At 44.0% G+C, this 15,598-nt stretch overlaps 1 protein-coding gene across 1 annotated transcript; it reads right to left on the reverse strand.

Moving 5' to 3' along the window:
- Nucleotides 1-13,930: 13,930 nt before the first annotated feature.
- LOC306769500 (tripartite motif-containing protein 16-like) lies at nt 13,931-15,598 on the reverse strand (the record flags this gene model as incomplete). The annotated part of the gene is made up of 1 exon (XM_079258123.1): nt 13,931-15,598. One exon carries the CDS (start codon nt 15,596-15,598, stop codon nt 13,931-13,933), a length of 1,668 nt encoding a protein of 555 aa, XP_079114249.1.

The raw sequence follows: 15,598 nt of genomic DNA on the forward strand, positions 1-15,598 counted from the left end.
AACCATCATCAAAGAGCAGGTTTGTGTTCAGCTCCTATTAAGGACCCTGATATTTACTCAGGAAATGGTTGGAAGGAGCATGCAGATTATAAAGTTGATTTACAAGACTGAAACAAAGGAAAGAAAAACAAATAGAAACTAATCCAAGTCAGATCAAGTTATAATAAAACATGTTTCTGCAACAAATGCAACAACCATCTAAATGTTCCTTTAAAAGCTAAAGTTTCAGATATCAGGTGAACATGTTCACTCCAAATCTTACCTCTTTCACAGAAAAATGTAAAATAATGGAGCAGCTTCATCTGCTGCCCTTCTGTCATTTCTTCATCTCTTCACAGAGATGGAGATGAAAATCCTCTGAAACCCTTCATACAAGATTTATTAAATTGATCAAGTTTCAACAATTCTGGATTGTATATTTCCTCCAAATATGGTCATGATGGAAGTTCTTTGTTTTATGGAGGATGGAGGATAAAGCTCCATTGTATGTTATATATTAATATTTTAAATGATGGAAACCGGCTGATTTTCATCATGTTTGATCAATCTGGTTAATCGTTTCATTCTCTTGTTACTGTGCTGGTTTAACTGATGATCATCTTCATATCCAATGTAGAAATAAATTACAGCGGCAGTCAGTTCAGTTATGAGAAATGTGATTGTTTTAAGATTATTTGATTTAAAGTTAGTTTCTTCCTCTGAACTTTAAAGATTTGTTGATTTTCTTGTAAATATTTGATGGTAAACAGTTTGATGTTTTTCTCTGTGTGATTTGGATGTAAAATGTTTTAAATAAAATCAGTCATTTTAGCATATGAGCAGCAGAAAATCTGACTTCCAGTCAGACTGATTGAATAAAGTTGGATCTTTTTGTATCTGTAAATGAAGTTTGTTGGATAAAGATTATTTTTAAAATTAAAGTAAAACAAAAACTCATTGAAATGTTTCTAGAGTTCATTTTGAGACAATCTTTCTGTCAGAGTTTAACAGGTAACTTATTCTACAGCTGGAAGGTTCACAGCCAATCGGGATGCAGTGAAGTGCACCAGCTGCCACGATTAAAGTGTATTAACTCCCTTAAACTGGACAAACTGGTGAAGCTGTTTTTCTCCAGGTGAATAACTCTGCTGACGTTCACCTGCCAGGTTGTATTAAACTCTCTAACTCTCACTGTTTCACACTTGGAGGTGTGGAGGTGCAAAAAGGTGCTAAAAAATCACCAACTATCATTGAAAAAAAATGTGATTCTGCTCCAGTACCAAGCCTGTCCCTGTCGTCTCGGCCTCCAGAGCCAAGCCTGCCCTTGTCATCTTGGCCTCTGGACTAGCCTCTAGAACCAAGCCTCTATGGAGAGAAATTTGTGTCTTTATTATTCAATCAAAAAAGTTAGATTTGAAACCAAAAATGAGTTTCTATTCTTTGGTTTCACCTGGCTTTGTCGCCAACTACACCTTCTGCGTTTACCCATTTCTCTCTTGCTGTCCTGCAGCAGTTCTCCAAACTAATACCGCGCATTTCCACATTAAGTTAATAAGCGCTACTATCATGTCAACTTGCTGCTGAGAGTCAGGTAGGCCTGTACAGGTTGTGTGTATCTCAAAAGGAAAGGCAGGGCGGAGACGGGAGGGGGGATCAACTCGCAACTGCAGAGGTTGTGAACAGGTTCGTCTCACTCACGGAGGAAAAGCGAGGAGGGGGGGCAGGGGGTAGACGGAACTCCTATTATCCCCCCCCCCCCCCCCCCCCCCCCCACACACACACACACACACACAGTTTTGAAGTTGGAGAAGTATGCTTTCTCAAATATATATATTTCTTAATTGGAACCTAATTAGTTTATATCTCTACAAAAAAAAAATTGATTCTCACTTTTTTTTTTTTTTGCTCTCAAAAATCACATTTGGTTTCAAATCTAACTTTTTTGATTGGATAATCAAGACACAAATTTCTCTCCATAAGCCTGCCCCTGTCGTCTTGGCCTCAGGTCAATCCTGTGCTGGGCCCTCTGGACATTCCCCCAGGGTCCAGTACCTCTGGACTTGGTGTCTTGGCACTGGTCCCTCCCCCCCACCCATTCTTGTTTTTTGTTTTTGACTGACCGGTGGCCCTCCAATTAATTTCCAATTCATTTAACCTGTTCCTTGTTATTTCCTCTGTGCATTTCTATGCCTTGGGTTATGTTTTTAGTTGCTGCTTTATTATGTTAGTTTGTCCATAGTCCCCATGGTGTGTCCGTCCTGTTTTCTGTTCAGTTTGTTGTAAGGATTGAACCTTCTTCCTGCATTTGGCCTGCCTCCTGCCTCTTTGTCCTGCAATTGGGTCCCCACACTTCCACAAACATTGACATTAACCAGACTGATCAAACATGATGAAAATCAGCAGTTTTCCATGATTTAACATATTGAACATTTTACAGAACTTTACCAGTGTAAAGTTGTATTTATAAATCAAACTGATGTGATTCTCTGACCTCAGCCTCCCTTGTAAGGTCTATTCAGGGGTCCTGGAGAGGAGGGTCCATCAAGTAGTATCTCAGATTGAGGAGGAGCAGCGTGGTTTTTGTCCTGGTCACGGAACAGTGGACCAGCTCAAAACCCTCTTTGGGGTCCTTGAGGGGGCATGGGAGTTTGCCTAACCAATCAACATGTGCTTTGTGGACTTGAAGAGGGCATTCAACCGTGTCCCCAGGGGGCTCCTGTGGGGGGGTACTCTGAAAGTATGGGGTACCAGACCCCCTTGTACGAGCTGTCCGGTCTGCATTGCCAGCAGTAAGTAGGATTCGTTTCATGAGGGTTGGACATCTGCCCTTTATCACCAATTTTGTTCATAACTTTTATGGACAGAATTTTTAGGTGCAGTCGAGGTGTTGAAGGGATTTGGTTTGTCGACCTGTGGATTGGGTCTCTGCTTTTTGCAGATGACATGGTTGGCTTCATATTGCTGTGATCTCCAGCTCTTGCTTGAGCAATTCGCAGCCAAGTGTGAAGCGGCTGGGATGAGAATCAGCATCTCCAAATCTGAGACCATGGTCCTCAGGCAAAATAGGGTGGATTGCTCTGTCCGGGCCTGGAGTGAGGTCTCATCGCAAGTGGAGGAATTTGAATATCTCGGGGTCTTGTTCACAAGTGAGGGAAGGATGGAGCGTGAGATCAACAGATGGATCGGTGCGGCCTCGACAGTAATGCAGACCTTGCGCCGATCTGTCATGGTCAAGAAGGAGCTGAGCCAGAAGGCAAAGCTTTCAATTTAGCAGCTGATCTTTCTTACTGTGGAGCGGTGGTCAGTGAGATGCCACATAGCAAAGGGGGATTTTCAAACAAATGCCAGACAATGCTACTCTGGGGTATTCACCCAGGGAAAGGTATGTGGGTGGTTACAACCCAAATTAGACACCGATAAGATGATCACAGCTGACATTCACAGCGACGTGCAGGATGGCTTACAGCTGTCTTCTGAGCTCAATGAGGAGCGTGCAGCCTGCAGCAAAACCCACGAGTCTCTAGAAGATCGACCAGAGTGAACAACCTGAACAATGCTTAACAAACAACCTGTAGCTGCAGCCACAACCTACCTGCCACCCTTTGGAGAAAAAACCACGGACCTGGAAATGACGTACCAACAGTTCCCAGCAAGCAAGACCTAGAATGTACACCCTGCTGACATTTTAAGTGCTGCGCCCTCTGCCGATTAGCTGGCACGCTGGATGCACTGAGGGATATAGCAATTGAAGGTAGGTGTGTCCTGGTGCACTGTCATGGAATTTATCTGATGAGAAATAAATCTTAAGATCAGCCATGTTCTTTCCAGTTTATTGACAATGCACAGTTGTTGTGAGCGAGAGGTCTCAAGAGCTCAGCCCCTGCTAAGGGTGTTACAGCCTTCTTTAGGCATACACAAATAACCTTTGTCTGGCAGCACTAGTCAAAACAACTGCCAGCTTGAAGATAGCAACAGCCAAAGCTGAAACAGGCCTTGAACAGAACATTCAGTTTCATTCATTCATCATAAACCTACTAAAGCAAGCTTTCTGAACCACTCTAAACTATGCAGAATATATATTTTGTACTACATAAAAAAAGCTTAATAAATGAGTAACATATTAAAACTACACTATGCGCATAATTTCCACCACATCCCCCCTTTTGATCCTTCAATTCAGGGATGCAATAATACAACAAAACAAGCCCAGAAAATAAAACTAACTGCTTAAAGAGATACAGGAATATCTAAGACATCCGAATGGTCACTCCATGCAGGGTTGAAGAACATTCGTCATAAAACATCCTGAAAGGAAAACACTCACACGTCAATATCAGAATCAGAAAAGCCATCACTATAAAAAAAAGAAGGGAAAAGAATCAGAGAGAGGGAGATCCGAAGCAGGAAGGGGGTCATAAAGAAGCCAAGGAACACGATATCCCAAGGCAGTGCCAATCAGCCTAACCAACAAGGCTCTGATACACAGAACGCAATAGCAGGGGAGCTAGTGAAGCAAGTGAAATCTTGCTGTGCCACATCTGAATCAAACAGGGGAGGGGACCGTGTTTGGGAGGTAACAGGGAAAGGAACATCCCAGGAAATGCATTTTGAGAGGGTTAGGTTTAGGGTTCACGGAAGAGAGCAAGTCAACCATACAGGCAGAGTCAAACTCAGGTGGAGGGGTGACTACACGCAGTACAGGTCTGGCTCCCAGGCAGACCACACAGGCAACCTCAGTACACCTACTCGTTCTGCTAACAACCAGTTATTATTATTGCGGATATGCCAGTCATCATTTCAAAATAATTATCTACGTACGTTTCACCATTACACACAAATAGTACCATGTCTAATTGAGAATTGGGTCCTGGAACGAGGCCGCCAACGGGGGAGTGGTAAAGGAATCAGTTAAGGTACGAGACGCAGTTACAGCATTACTCTTCACAGAAAATGAATGAAAGGGTCCTGGCAAGGGCGAGTGAACGTGCACAAGCTCTGCTGTGGCAAGGCCTTGTTTTAACATACACGGGAATTTCCAGTATTCATGTAGGTCCCTGTACACACAAAAACATTTCCCCAAGCAGAGATGTAGATGGAATCAGACAAACACCACCAGCAACTAGTCCACCAATCCATCCAAAGAACCAGAGCACACACATGGCGTAGATATCTTAATGACAGAGGAGCCCGCACAGGGGCTCCTTAGAGTGCTACCTGTTAGAACCCTTCTTGGCACTCAGCAACCACGGGGCAGAGAAGGAGCTGAGTGGCAGAGGGGTAGTTGCCACAGTGTGGTTAACAGGGGGTGAAGCAGATTGAGTAAAGAAGACAATAGGAAACACAATGATGCTAGCTAAAATAACCAAGCAACACTTTGAGCCCTTTAATGACCAGCCATGAACCCTAAATGGATGCCAGGGTGGATTTCTCTCCATGACGCCGGGTGGGCGGAGCTTGCGTTGGAGCTTGGCATGCTACTGTTGCAGGTGGACACTAATTTCACTCCACACTGAGATTGCTTGAGAACGGCGGCTGGTCTTCAGGTGTGAGAGTAGACTGTCTCACTACCCACGCTACCACAGGGACTATTCTGTCCTGTGTTGGGTGGTACGTTATTCTGCTGCATCAGGAGTAGCAGCAAGCTGGGGAGCTGAGGTCAGTGCAGGGACCTTCCTGCAGTGATACTACGGTAGTTGGGTATTACGGGCACCAAAGTAGCACGTATTCAGCCAAGTAGCAGGGTCATCTGCCAGGGTTGTCAGAAGAATTTGAAACGGGCGGTCCCAGAGCTGATGTTTGAAGCCTTTCATCAGGACAAAGTCTCCAGGCTGAAGTAAACGGAGTTGCGTAGACACTGTTGCAGAAAGGGCTGCAACTACCTGAAAGCAAATGCCTGAAAAGGTTCACATGAGATCAGCACAGTATGATAAAACGTTAGTTTTAGTTAGGGCCGTGTCTGGAGGGTGAGCTTTGAGAGGGGCCCATGCCCATTCGGGTGGACCTGCAAATAGAATCTACAAGGAGAACTGTTGGGTCCTCCCCTTTTACGCATGCACATGGACAACAGCACTAGAGGAAGTGCATTGGTCCAAGAAAGGCCTGAGAGAGACAGAGGAGGAAATCTCCCCATCTGTGGGCTGTGAGAGAAAAGAGGAAGTGAGAGGCTACATATGGGGGGTGTCAGAGACACAGCCTTCATCTGCAAAAGAGTCACTTGTAGAGACAGGGTCAGAAGAGTTAGTCTGAGCAGCACATTTGCATACAGCAACCTGTCGAGGGAGCAAAATGGCAGAAAGAAGGGAGTCAATAAGACGATTGTGACAAACTGATTCACCATTAGATGTCAGGAAACCACGGTAGTTCCACAGCGCTCCAGAAGCCACACCTGAGTCTGGGTTCCAAGCCGCAGAGCCATCAACATAAAAATCAAGTCAGGGTCAACTAGAGGTTGGTCATGAAGGTCAAGTCTAGGGGTGCAGAGGATGGTCAGTCCAGCCACACAGTCATGGAACGTGTCACCGACAGGAGCAGGGAGTAGAGAGGCTGGATGTAGGACTGTGCATCAATTCACAGTCAAATCGGGAATAAAATGTCCAACACTGACATTAAAGATGATTACATCTCCTACAACAAGACTAGCATGCACACACGTGCACATGTGCATACCCACACTCACACGCACAGCAACACCTCCTTCTTAGTGGTTTTGGAGAATTGAGAATGTTTTTCAATGTTACACACACTTCTCCACTGGATTTAATACAAATGTGTGTATCGGAAAAGGCCAAGGCTAAAGGTTTAGCAAAACTAGCTTGACCTTGGAAAGATCAATATTATCCCAAATGGTCGGCCTCATGTCTATGGTATTTTGAAGACTTTCAGGGTTCAAATGATTTGTTTGCTAAGCGCGTTGACCCAGAGACAGGGCTGTCTACTGACAGCCACCACAAGAGTTGCTTCCCTTGTCAAATAAAAGCATTTGGTGTGTACTTGTGACCAGGCTGAGCCACACTACTTTAAAAAATATCCCCAAGCTAAAAGGTGGACCGAGTAGAGAGCACCACTACAACACCAGGGAGACGGACCAGTAAATTCAACCCGATTTATTTTCTTACAATTTGGGGTTGATGACACAATCATTAAAAGTCAGAAAAAAGATAAAACCAAGGGAAATGTCCATAAAACTCCCAAGTTCCTGTTACAAGTTAAAACCAGTCTTGGCTGACTTGATGTCACTTCAATCGAGGGCGGCTTTTCCACTGCTCACGGCCAGGCCCGGCTCCGTGGGGAAAACCTCGTCTCGCGGTCCTGCACGTAAAAAGACGATGGCAGTATTCCACTCTACCGGCGATATAATGTTACAGGGAAGTCGCTCACATACATGACTGGGCAGGGTCTGTCTGCCCTGCCCATCCGCGACGTAGGGTGTTTCATAACTGCCATCCCCACTTCCTGTTCCGATATGCCACCTGCTTCCTCTGCACCAAAATCACCACCTCGTTTGCTGCCAGATCACGCCGCTCCGGCTGGCTCTAAACCATCTCGTACACCACCAGGTCACGCCACTCCAGCTGAATTCCGCACCACTCTGTTTGCTGTCAGCTCAGGCCACCCCAGCTGTACTCCAAGTCACCGCTGTCTCAGCCTTGTATCTCCACCAATAAGCCTGTGGAGAAAACAAACCCCTCCCCTGTCGACTGCCCATTCGTTGATCTACGAGCCGCTCAATAGTCGCTGGGTTTCTGAGCCCTCTCTCAACGTCCACACACCTGCAGTTAATCTCAACACTGGGAGGCAGGGTCAAACAATCAAAAAGGATGAAACCAAACATGCAATAGCATAAAAACAGTCAAATAAATAAACATGCCACTAATAAAAACAATAAAAGAAAGACTCAAACCACCCTGTGACATACCTAATAATAACAGAGTTCAGATCAGAACTAAAACACCGGGCTGTCAGCAAATAAAAACATGGAGGATTCCAACCTTTCCTAATATTCTTCTTCGATTGGTCATAATATTGCACCTGAGTGGCGTACACAAAAGCCAGAAAACTACCTCCTTATTTCTCGTCATACAGCGTCGCAGTTAATGCCACCTTATGTTGTCTGGGCTGAAAAATGATAAATGCACAGGGCTCAAGCTGGGAAGATTGTCCATGTGATGTCTTTAAAACAGGTTTGCCACCTTAACGGCTTGCCTGGTGCATGTTTTGTCAGAGACTCGAAGATAAATGTTTTGTGATAGGCACAGCTAAAGATGTAGAGTGTGCCAGAAGTTGTTTTGTCCGTATGAACTGATGTTTAGCTTCACAGCAACAGAGCATAGAGACCTCGTTCAGTTGCAAAAGTCTGCAGGACTGCAGAACTTTGTATGCGTGTTTATAAGTGTAGTATGAAGCTAAGCAGAAATAGTGAGAAAATGTTTGGTCTTTGGCCTAATCTCTTGGCCTGGTCTTGTGGATACAATGCCAGGAATATATGTAGGTGTGTATAATCATTCAGCTCAGACCCCTCGGGTCTGCTCAGGAATCAGATCCACTACAGTCACCACACTCTCCCCACCAATCAGCATACAAGCAGAAATTCATGCCAGGTAGTGCCCAACACATGTCTATTAAAAGCTTCCTGGTAGATAAATCAGGTTCATATGTGTAATTAATCAAGAGTGGGGCAACAGGTTCAAGGATGCAGGTCCAGTTTTCCACAGTGAGCTGAGTGAACATGTTGCAGGTCCCGAGCACGCGACCATACAGCAGTGTCTGAGAAAAAAAAAGGTTAAATGAGCAGACGGGACATCGTCACGCGACTGCTGCATCGACTCTTTATCACGGAGTGACAAAAAAAACAACAATCAACCGTTTTTCCATTCAACACTGCAAATTGCTGAAGTCCAGGTTTACAAAGTTTGTTTCCAAGTGCAAATGCTTGATTTATTTACACATTAAACACATCTCTGAACATGCACAAAAGTAATCATAACAAAATATTTCAAGGAGCAGATCAATATTGGTTGTAGGAGCTTATGACTGAATCCCAAACGCATTCTAAACTGCCACGAGGTCGCCATGATAATACAATCCGACAGTACTGGCCTCACCACGTTGCAGGAAAACAAAATGAAAATACAACTTAAACCATCACACCAGGCATCAACCAATACATTCAGCTACTACATAGTTTCATCTTACTTGTATATAAAGTACTTGTACATATAAAATACTAACCTGAGAAAAAAAAGGTTAAATGAGCAGACAGGACATCGTCACGCGACTGCTGCATCGACTCTTTATCACGGAGTGACAAAAAAAACAACAACAGCCAAAAAGCCGAGTTTCGGTGAGCTGAGAGGTGTCCTGCTGCCGCCTACTGGCGTAAATGGGTATTACGACCTAAATAACCCCAAATCCACAGGGACTGACATGGGATTCACTAAACCCCTGATAAATCCTAAACTTAAACTGGAACACATATTGTTACCCCATGCAGTGGAAAAAAACTGAAAGAAAAATTGGGACCACGTGCTTTGTGTGTGTCACAAACACAACAGTCTTTCTGACAGAATCAGGGTGCAGCTTATTCCAGAAAACATCACCTGACTCTGTAGGCGGGGTGGGATTCATGCTGCCTGCCAGCCACATCCGTTAGTCTTTTACTTCCAGAAAATCCCACAACTAAAACAGTCTGAGGACAAGGAGGATCCATCAACTCCAGAGGTCAAAGGTGAAAATCAAGCCCACGTGTCCACCATAAAATCCATATCCACACTGTTCACAGTCACAATCAGCAGGGCTCTGCAAGACCCTCTGGTTCTGGGATCTGCATATCAGGTGCTGCTCCAGGACTCAGAGCCAGCACAGGAGGGAGGTGGAGTGTTGCGGCACGTTGTAGGCTCGTTTCTGCTCCAGTGTCCTGATAGACCACTTGTGTGACACACAGAACTCTGCAGTGGCCCAGACCAAGAACTCCCTCTTCCCCAGTCCTCCCCCTGAATCCCCCTCGGCCATGATAGACATTTTGAGGTCCCTGTGGAGACTGTAGAGCATGCTGACAAGGGTTAAAGGGTTTAGTCCATGCAATGTAAATTAATTAAACGGAGCCAGTTCCTCATGCTAAAAACCACTTCCCTTATCTTTTGGTTTATTCTCTTCTTTTTCCCAATGTGTTGTTGCACTTGATTTTCTCAGATGATAATAAAAAATTGCAATTCCTGTAGGAAAAGGGTTCCACATTCATACAAGGAGTGGCTTTCATGCTGTTACAAAAGCTTTAGGAAGAACCACACAAACAGCTATTTTACACAGGATTTATATGTTTGTTTATGTTTACCATGCTATGACATCATTCCCTTGCAGTGAGCATTAGGCCTTTAATGAACACACTCTTCTCCCTCACTTTCCTCTCTCATGTTGTCCTTTTCTTTGCTCCGCCTTCCTCATCCAAGCTTCCCCTTATCACCTACACCTGCACTGATCAATAGTTTGCAAAATACATGTAAACATGTTAGTTTTGCTTTGAACTCATCCTCTGCATCTAACAGTTCTTTCTAAATTTTTTAGAAATTTGCTATACTCTGTGCAATAATACATAATTGTGTGTCATTTAATCTTTAACCCCCTCTTCACTAGACTGTTAGAGGAAGATAATGCTCTCTCTTTTCTTTCCTGGTCCATCCAGGCACGTTCTGTCACTTCTAACAGAGTCTGTCTGAACCAGGCTTTACTGTCATCTTTTGGAGAAATGCCCGTGATCTGATATTCAATCTTTAATAGATTCTTTTTCTTAGACATTGACTTGAGAAAATGTGCTTAATCATTAGTCAGTGTGGACAGCAATTTGTGTATGTAATTTTGATGCTTAGCACAACAGATATTTGGATCCTACACCCACTTTAACATTTGCAGATCTTTCATGGGCCATCATGTAAGCAAACTTACACATGCGCTGATTTCTGTGTGAATAGCCGCTATGGCCCTGTGATTTCAACCAAGCCAGCCAATCACATGGTTTTAATTCACCCAGGAAAAGAGTCACAAAAAAAAAGAAAAAAAAAATCTCCTTCAATATCTCCACACAACTCTCCAGAGAATAGCAGGTCAGACCTCTATTTTTAATTCTGCTTATGGAGAGTGAACCAGCCCGCGCATTAATGTTTTTTTCTGTTCCAACATTTCCATCTGATACATGCTCATAAAGCTTCCTTCCAGAAACCCACATTCTTCACACCAGAATGTTAAGAAAATTTACTTAGGTCTTCACCATATTTCTTCTTTATAAACACCAAAATAGAATCTGGTGAAAGTTGCTCCTCCTTTCCCCCTGTATTCCCCATTGTCACCTGGTCTTATATTTCTGCTATGTCGGTCTGATATTTCTACTCACAGGACTTTGTTTAGTAACCTGATCTCGTACTCACAGGACTTCGTTTTGGAACCTGATCTTGTATTTCTACTCACAGGACTTCGTTTAGTAACCTGATCTCTCACTCACGGTCCTTTATTCCTTATTTAGTCCGTGATTGACCGAAACCGTTAACTGTGGCCCTCGTCACTCTTAAAGCCTGTTTGAGGTTTGAAGATGCATCTGTTTGGATTCAGGTGGCCTGCCCCTCAGTCCGGTCCTGGCGGAAACACGTCAGATCCCACTTCTGACACCAAACTGTCGTGGAATTTATTTGATGAGAAATAAATCTAGAGATCAACCATGCTCTGTCCAGTTTATTGACAATGCACAGTTTTTGCGAGCGAGAGGTCTCGAGAGCTCAGCCCCTGCTAAGGGTGTTACAGCCATCTTTAGGCATACATAAATAACCTTTCCGTGGCAGCACTAGTCAAAACAGCTGCCAGCTTGAAGATAACAACAGTCAAAGCTGAAACCGGCCTTGAACAGAACATTCAATTTATGCATAAACCTGCTAAGCAAGCTTTCTGAACTACTCTAAACTATGCAGAATATATATTTTGTACTACATAAAAGAAACTTAATAAAGGAGTAAAATATTCAAACTACACGTTGTGCATAATTTCTTCCACCACACGTAGCAACATTCACAGCGACGTGCAGGATGGCTTACAGCTGTCTTTTGGGCTCGATGAGGAGCGTGCAGCCTGCAGCAAAACCCACAAGTCTCTAGAAGATTGACCAGAGTGAACAACCTGATGAACGATGCTGAACAAACAACCTGTAGCTGAAGTCACAACCTACCTGCCACCCTTTGGAGGAGAAGCCACAGACCCGGAAATTACATAATACCGGTTACCAGCGAGCAAGACCTAGAATGTATGCCCTGCTGACATTTTAAGTACTGCACCCTCTGCCAATTGGCTGGCACACCAGATGCACTGAGGGATAGCAATTGAAGCCAGGTGTGTCCTGCTGCACTACACTCACCTATGGTCATGAGTTGTGGGCTGTGACTGAAAGAACGAGATCTCGCATACAGGCAGCTGAAATGAGTTTCCTCCGCAGGGTGGCCAGGCTCTCCCTTTGAGATAGGGTGAGAAGCTTGGTCATCCGAGAGGGGATCAGAGTAGAGCTCGGGCATCTGGTCAGGATGACCCCTGGTAAGGTGTTCCGGGAACGTCCTTGTGGTAGGAGACCCAGGGGGAGACCCAGGACACGATGGAGGGATTATATCTCTCAGCTGGCCTGGGAACACCTTGGGATCCCCCCGCAAAGTTGGCAGATGTGGCTGGGGAGAGGAAGTCTGCGCTTCGCTGCTTAGGCTGCTATCCCCGTGACCCAAACCCCGGATAAGGGGCAGAAAACGGACAGATGGATGGTGATTCTCTGACATTTTAATGATTGATAATGGGGGTTTTTTCCAAGCTAAGTTACTATAGCAGTGAGGTCACTTTTTATTTTTACTTTTCATTTTACACTTATAATGAAAAAATAAAACTTTTGATTGTTTGAGTAAAATGTGATTTTGTTTCTTCACCGTTCAACCCAACATGTTTCTTCATAATAAAGGTCATATGAAGATTCTTCTGTTTGCTGAGTTTGGCTTTAAGATCTTCATTCATGTAATAAACTTTACAATATTATAATAAACAATTCAGCAGCAGCAAAAAGGTGATGTATTTCAGGAGTATTTTTTTTAACACCCACACAGAACAGCAGAAGGGGGGGGGGGGGGGGGGGGGGGGGTCTCTCCTGGAACAGTCTTTCAGACTCTTCTTGCCAACGTGAAGACAGAATTACAAGCCAAACTTAGCATGAACGTAATAATGAATAAGAGTAATTTGGTAACTTTTTTTTTATTACTTTATTCATCCCTGAGGGGCATTTTGAAGGCAAAGAGCAAATAAGCTACAGATACAGATAAAAGCTAAAAGCACAAAGAAAATTCAACATAAAGGAAATCTTAAACAAAATGAAATATTAAACAAGGTAAAGGTCCTGGTTGACTTATTGAGTTCAAGAGGAAAACTGCCTTGGGGACAAAGGTAGCTGTTCTTCTCTGGGTTTTGTGGGCTGGACAGTGGAGCCTGTGACCAGATGGCAGCAGCTCAAAAGCTGGAAAGTGAGTGTGTGGGGTCCTTGAGAATGCGACCAGTACAGTACAGGACTTGAACTTAACCGGTAACCCGTGATCTTTTGCAGCTGTTTTAGCTATGACTCTTTAACTCTATGACTCATGACTAAAAAATACTGTATCCAACCACAAACGTATGTTTATTTAAAACAGGCCAGAATAATGTTCCAGAGACAAGAGTCTCATTGAGTCAGAGTAAAATAAAAGCTGTCCATTTTTACAGTTTTATTTTGATAAACTTCAAATCTCTGACACAAAAGTCTGACACAACTTTCTCATGTGATTCATTTTCACAAAACTTTACAATATTTTAGATGTTATGACTCTTAAAAAAGAAAAAGACAGAAGTAAACACATCTTGATGTTCAAACAAGACTGAACACAACCTGCTTGAAGCTGCAGTGGTTTCTCTTTTACACTTTAATGAACTGAGCAGTGGATCCAGGCAGTAATAACTTCAATCCAGCATGTAGCGGCTGAGTGAATGTGGTCTGGACTCTGTGGAGGAGAGTCATGGTTTCAGAGACGCTGTAGAAAGACAGAAAACCTGCTCTGTGATCCAGATACACTCCTACTCTGGAGGAAGGAGGACCTGAGACTGACGTTTGGACTTCGTTGTAAGCAAATATGTAACTGTTTGCATTACATCGTAACGACCAAGATTTCTTGTTGAATCCAAATAAACATTCACGTGAGTTTCCCTCTCTTTTGATATTATTGTAGGCTACTGATACACAAACTCCTCCTCTCCACTCCACCTCCCAGTAACAACGTCCCATCATACTCTCTCTGCTCAGGACTTGATAATAAGATGTGAATCTGTCTGGATGACGAGAATAAGGTTGTTGTTTTTCCATAGCTGTTGCTTTTCTATTTCCGTCAGATAATGACAGATATGTGTGTACTGTGTTTGGATCCAGTGTGATTTTTGTTGCATATTTCAGGAAGTCAGCTCTGCTCTTTGGTTCTGGTTCAGACAGTAAAACATCCACATCAGTGAGTGCCAGTGAGATGTTTGTCCATGTCTCTGTCAGGATGTCCTGTAGTTTATCTCTGGTCTCTGACACAGCTGCTGTCACATCCTCAAAGTATCTGAGAGGACGAATATTGATGCTGGATGAGTGTGTAGACTGACTGAGTGCTGACAGTGAGGTGTAGTTGTGTAGAAACTGGCTGTGATCCTCTGTGTGTGAGAGCTGCTCCAGCTCGCCGTCTTTCCTCTTCAGCTCAGTGATCTCCTGCTCCAGCTTCTCCTGAAGCTCTTTGACTCGACTCACTTCAGTTTCCTGCTGGGATCTGATCTGCTGCTTCACATCAGAGCTTCTTTTCTGGAGGAGACGGATCAGCTGAGTGAAGATCTTCTCACTGTCCTCCACTGCTTCATCAGCGGAGACATTGATGGCCTCCACCTCCTGTTGAAGCAGCTTCACATCTTTCTCTCCGTCCTGGATTCTCTGCTGGATTTCTTGTCGACTCACCTCCAGCTCTTTCTGCTTCTCAGCTCTTTCTGCTGCAGCTGGAACCGTTTCATGATCTTTATGTTCATCCAATGAGCAGAGATAACAGATACTCTGCTGATCAGTACGACAGAAAATCTTCATCACCTCATCATGACGAGAACAGATGAGCTGCTGGAGATTCCTAGAGGGGTCCACCAGCTTGTGTTTCTGTAATGGTGGAACATCATAATGAGGCTGCAGGTGTTTCTCACAGTAAGAGGCTCGACATACCAGACAGGACTTGCTGGCTTTCAGCTTCCTCTCAGTACAGACATCACAGGCCACATCTTCTGGTCCAGCATAGCAGTGATCATCTGGAGCAGCTTGGAGTCCAGTCTTCTTCAGCTCCTCCACTAACGCTGCTAACATGATGTTTTTCTCCAGGACAGGTCTCAGAATCAATATTTTCCTGCACTGAGGACAGCAGTGGATTCCTCTCCGATCCTCTTCATCCCAGTGGGTTTTAATACAGTCCATACAGTAGCTGTGTCCACAGGGAATAGTCACAGGATCTTTCAGTAGATTCCCACAGATGGAACAAGAGAATTTTTCTGAATCCATCCAAACTCTTTTCTGAGCCAT

This window comes from Telmatherina bonti (assembly GCF_933228915.1).
Source record: "Telmatherina bonti genome assembly, chromosome: 18".
Classification (NCBI taxonomy): Eukaryota; Metazoa; Chordata; class Actinopteri; order Atheriniformes; family Telmatherinidae; genus Telmatherina; species Telmatherina bonti.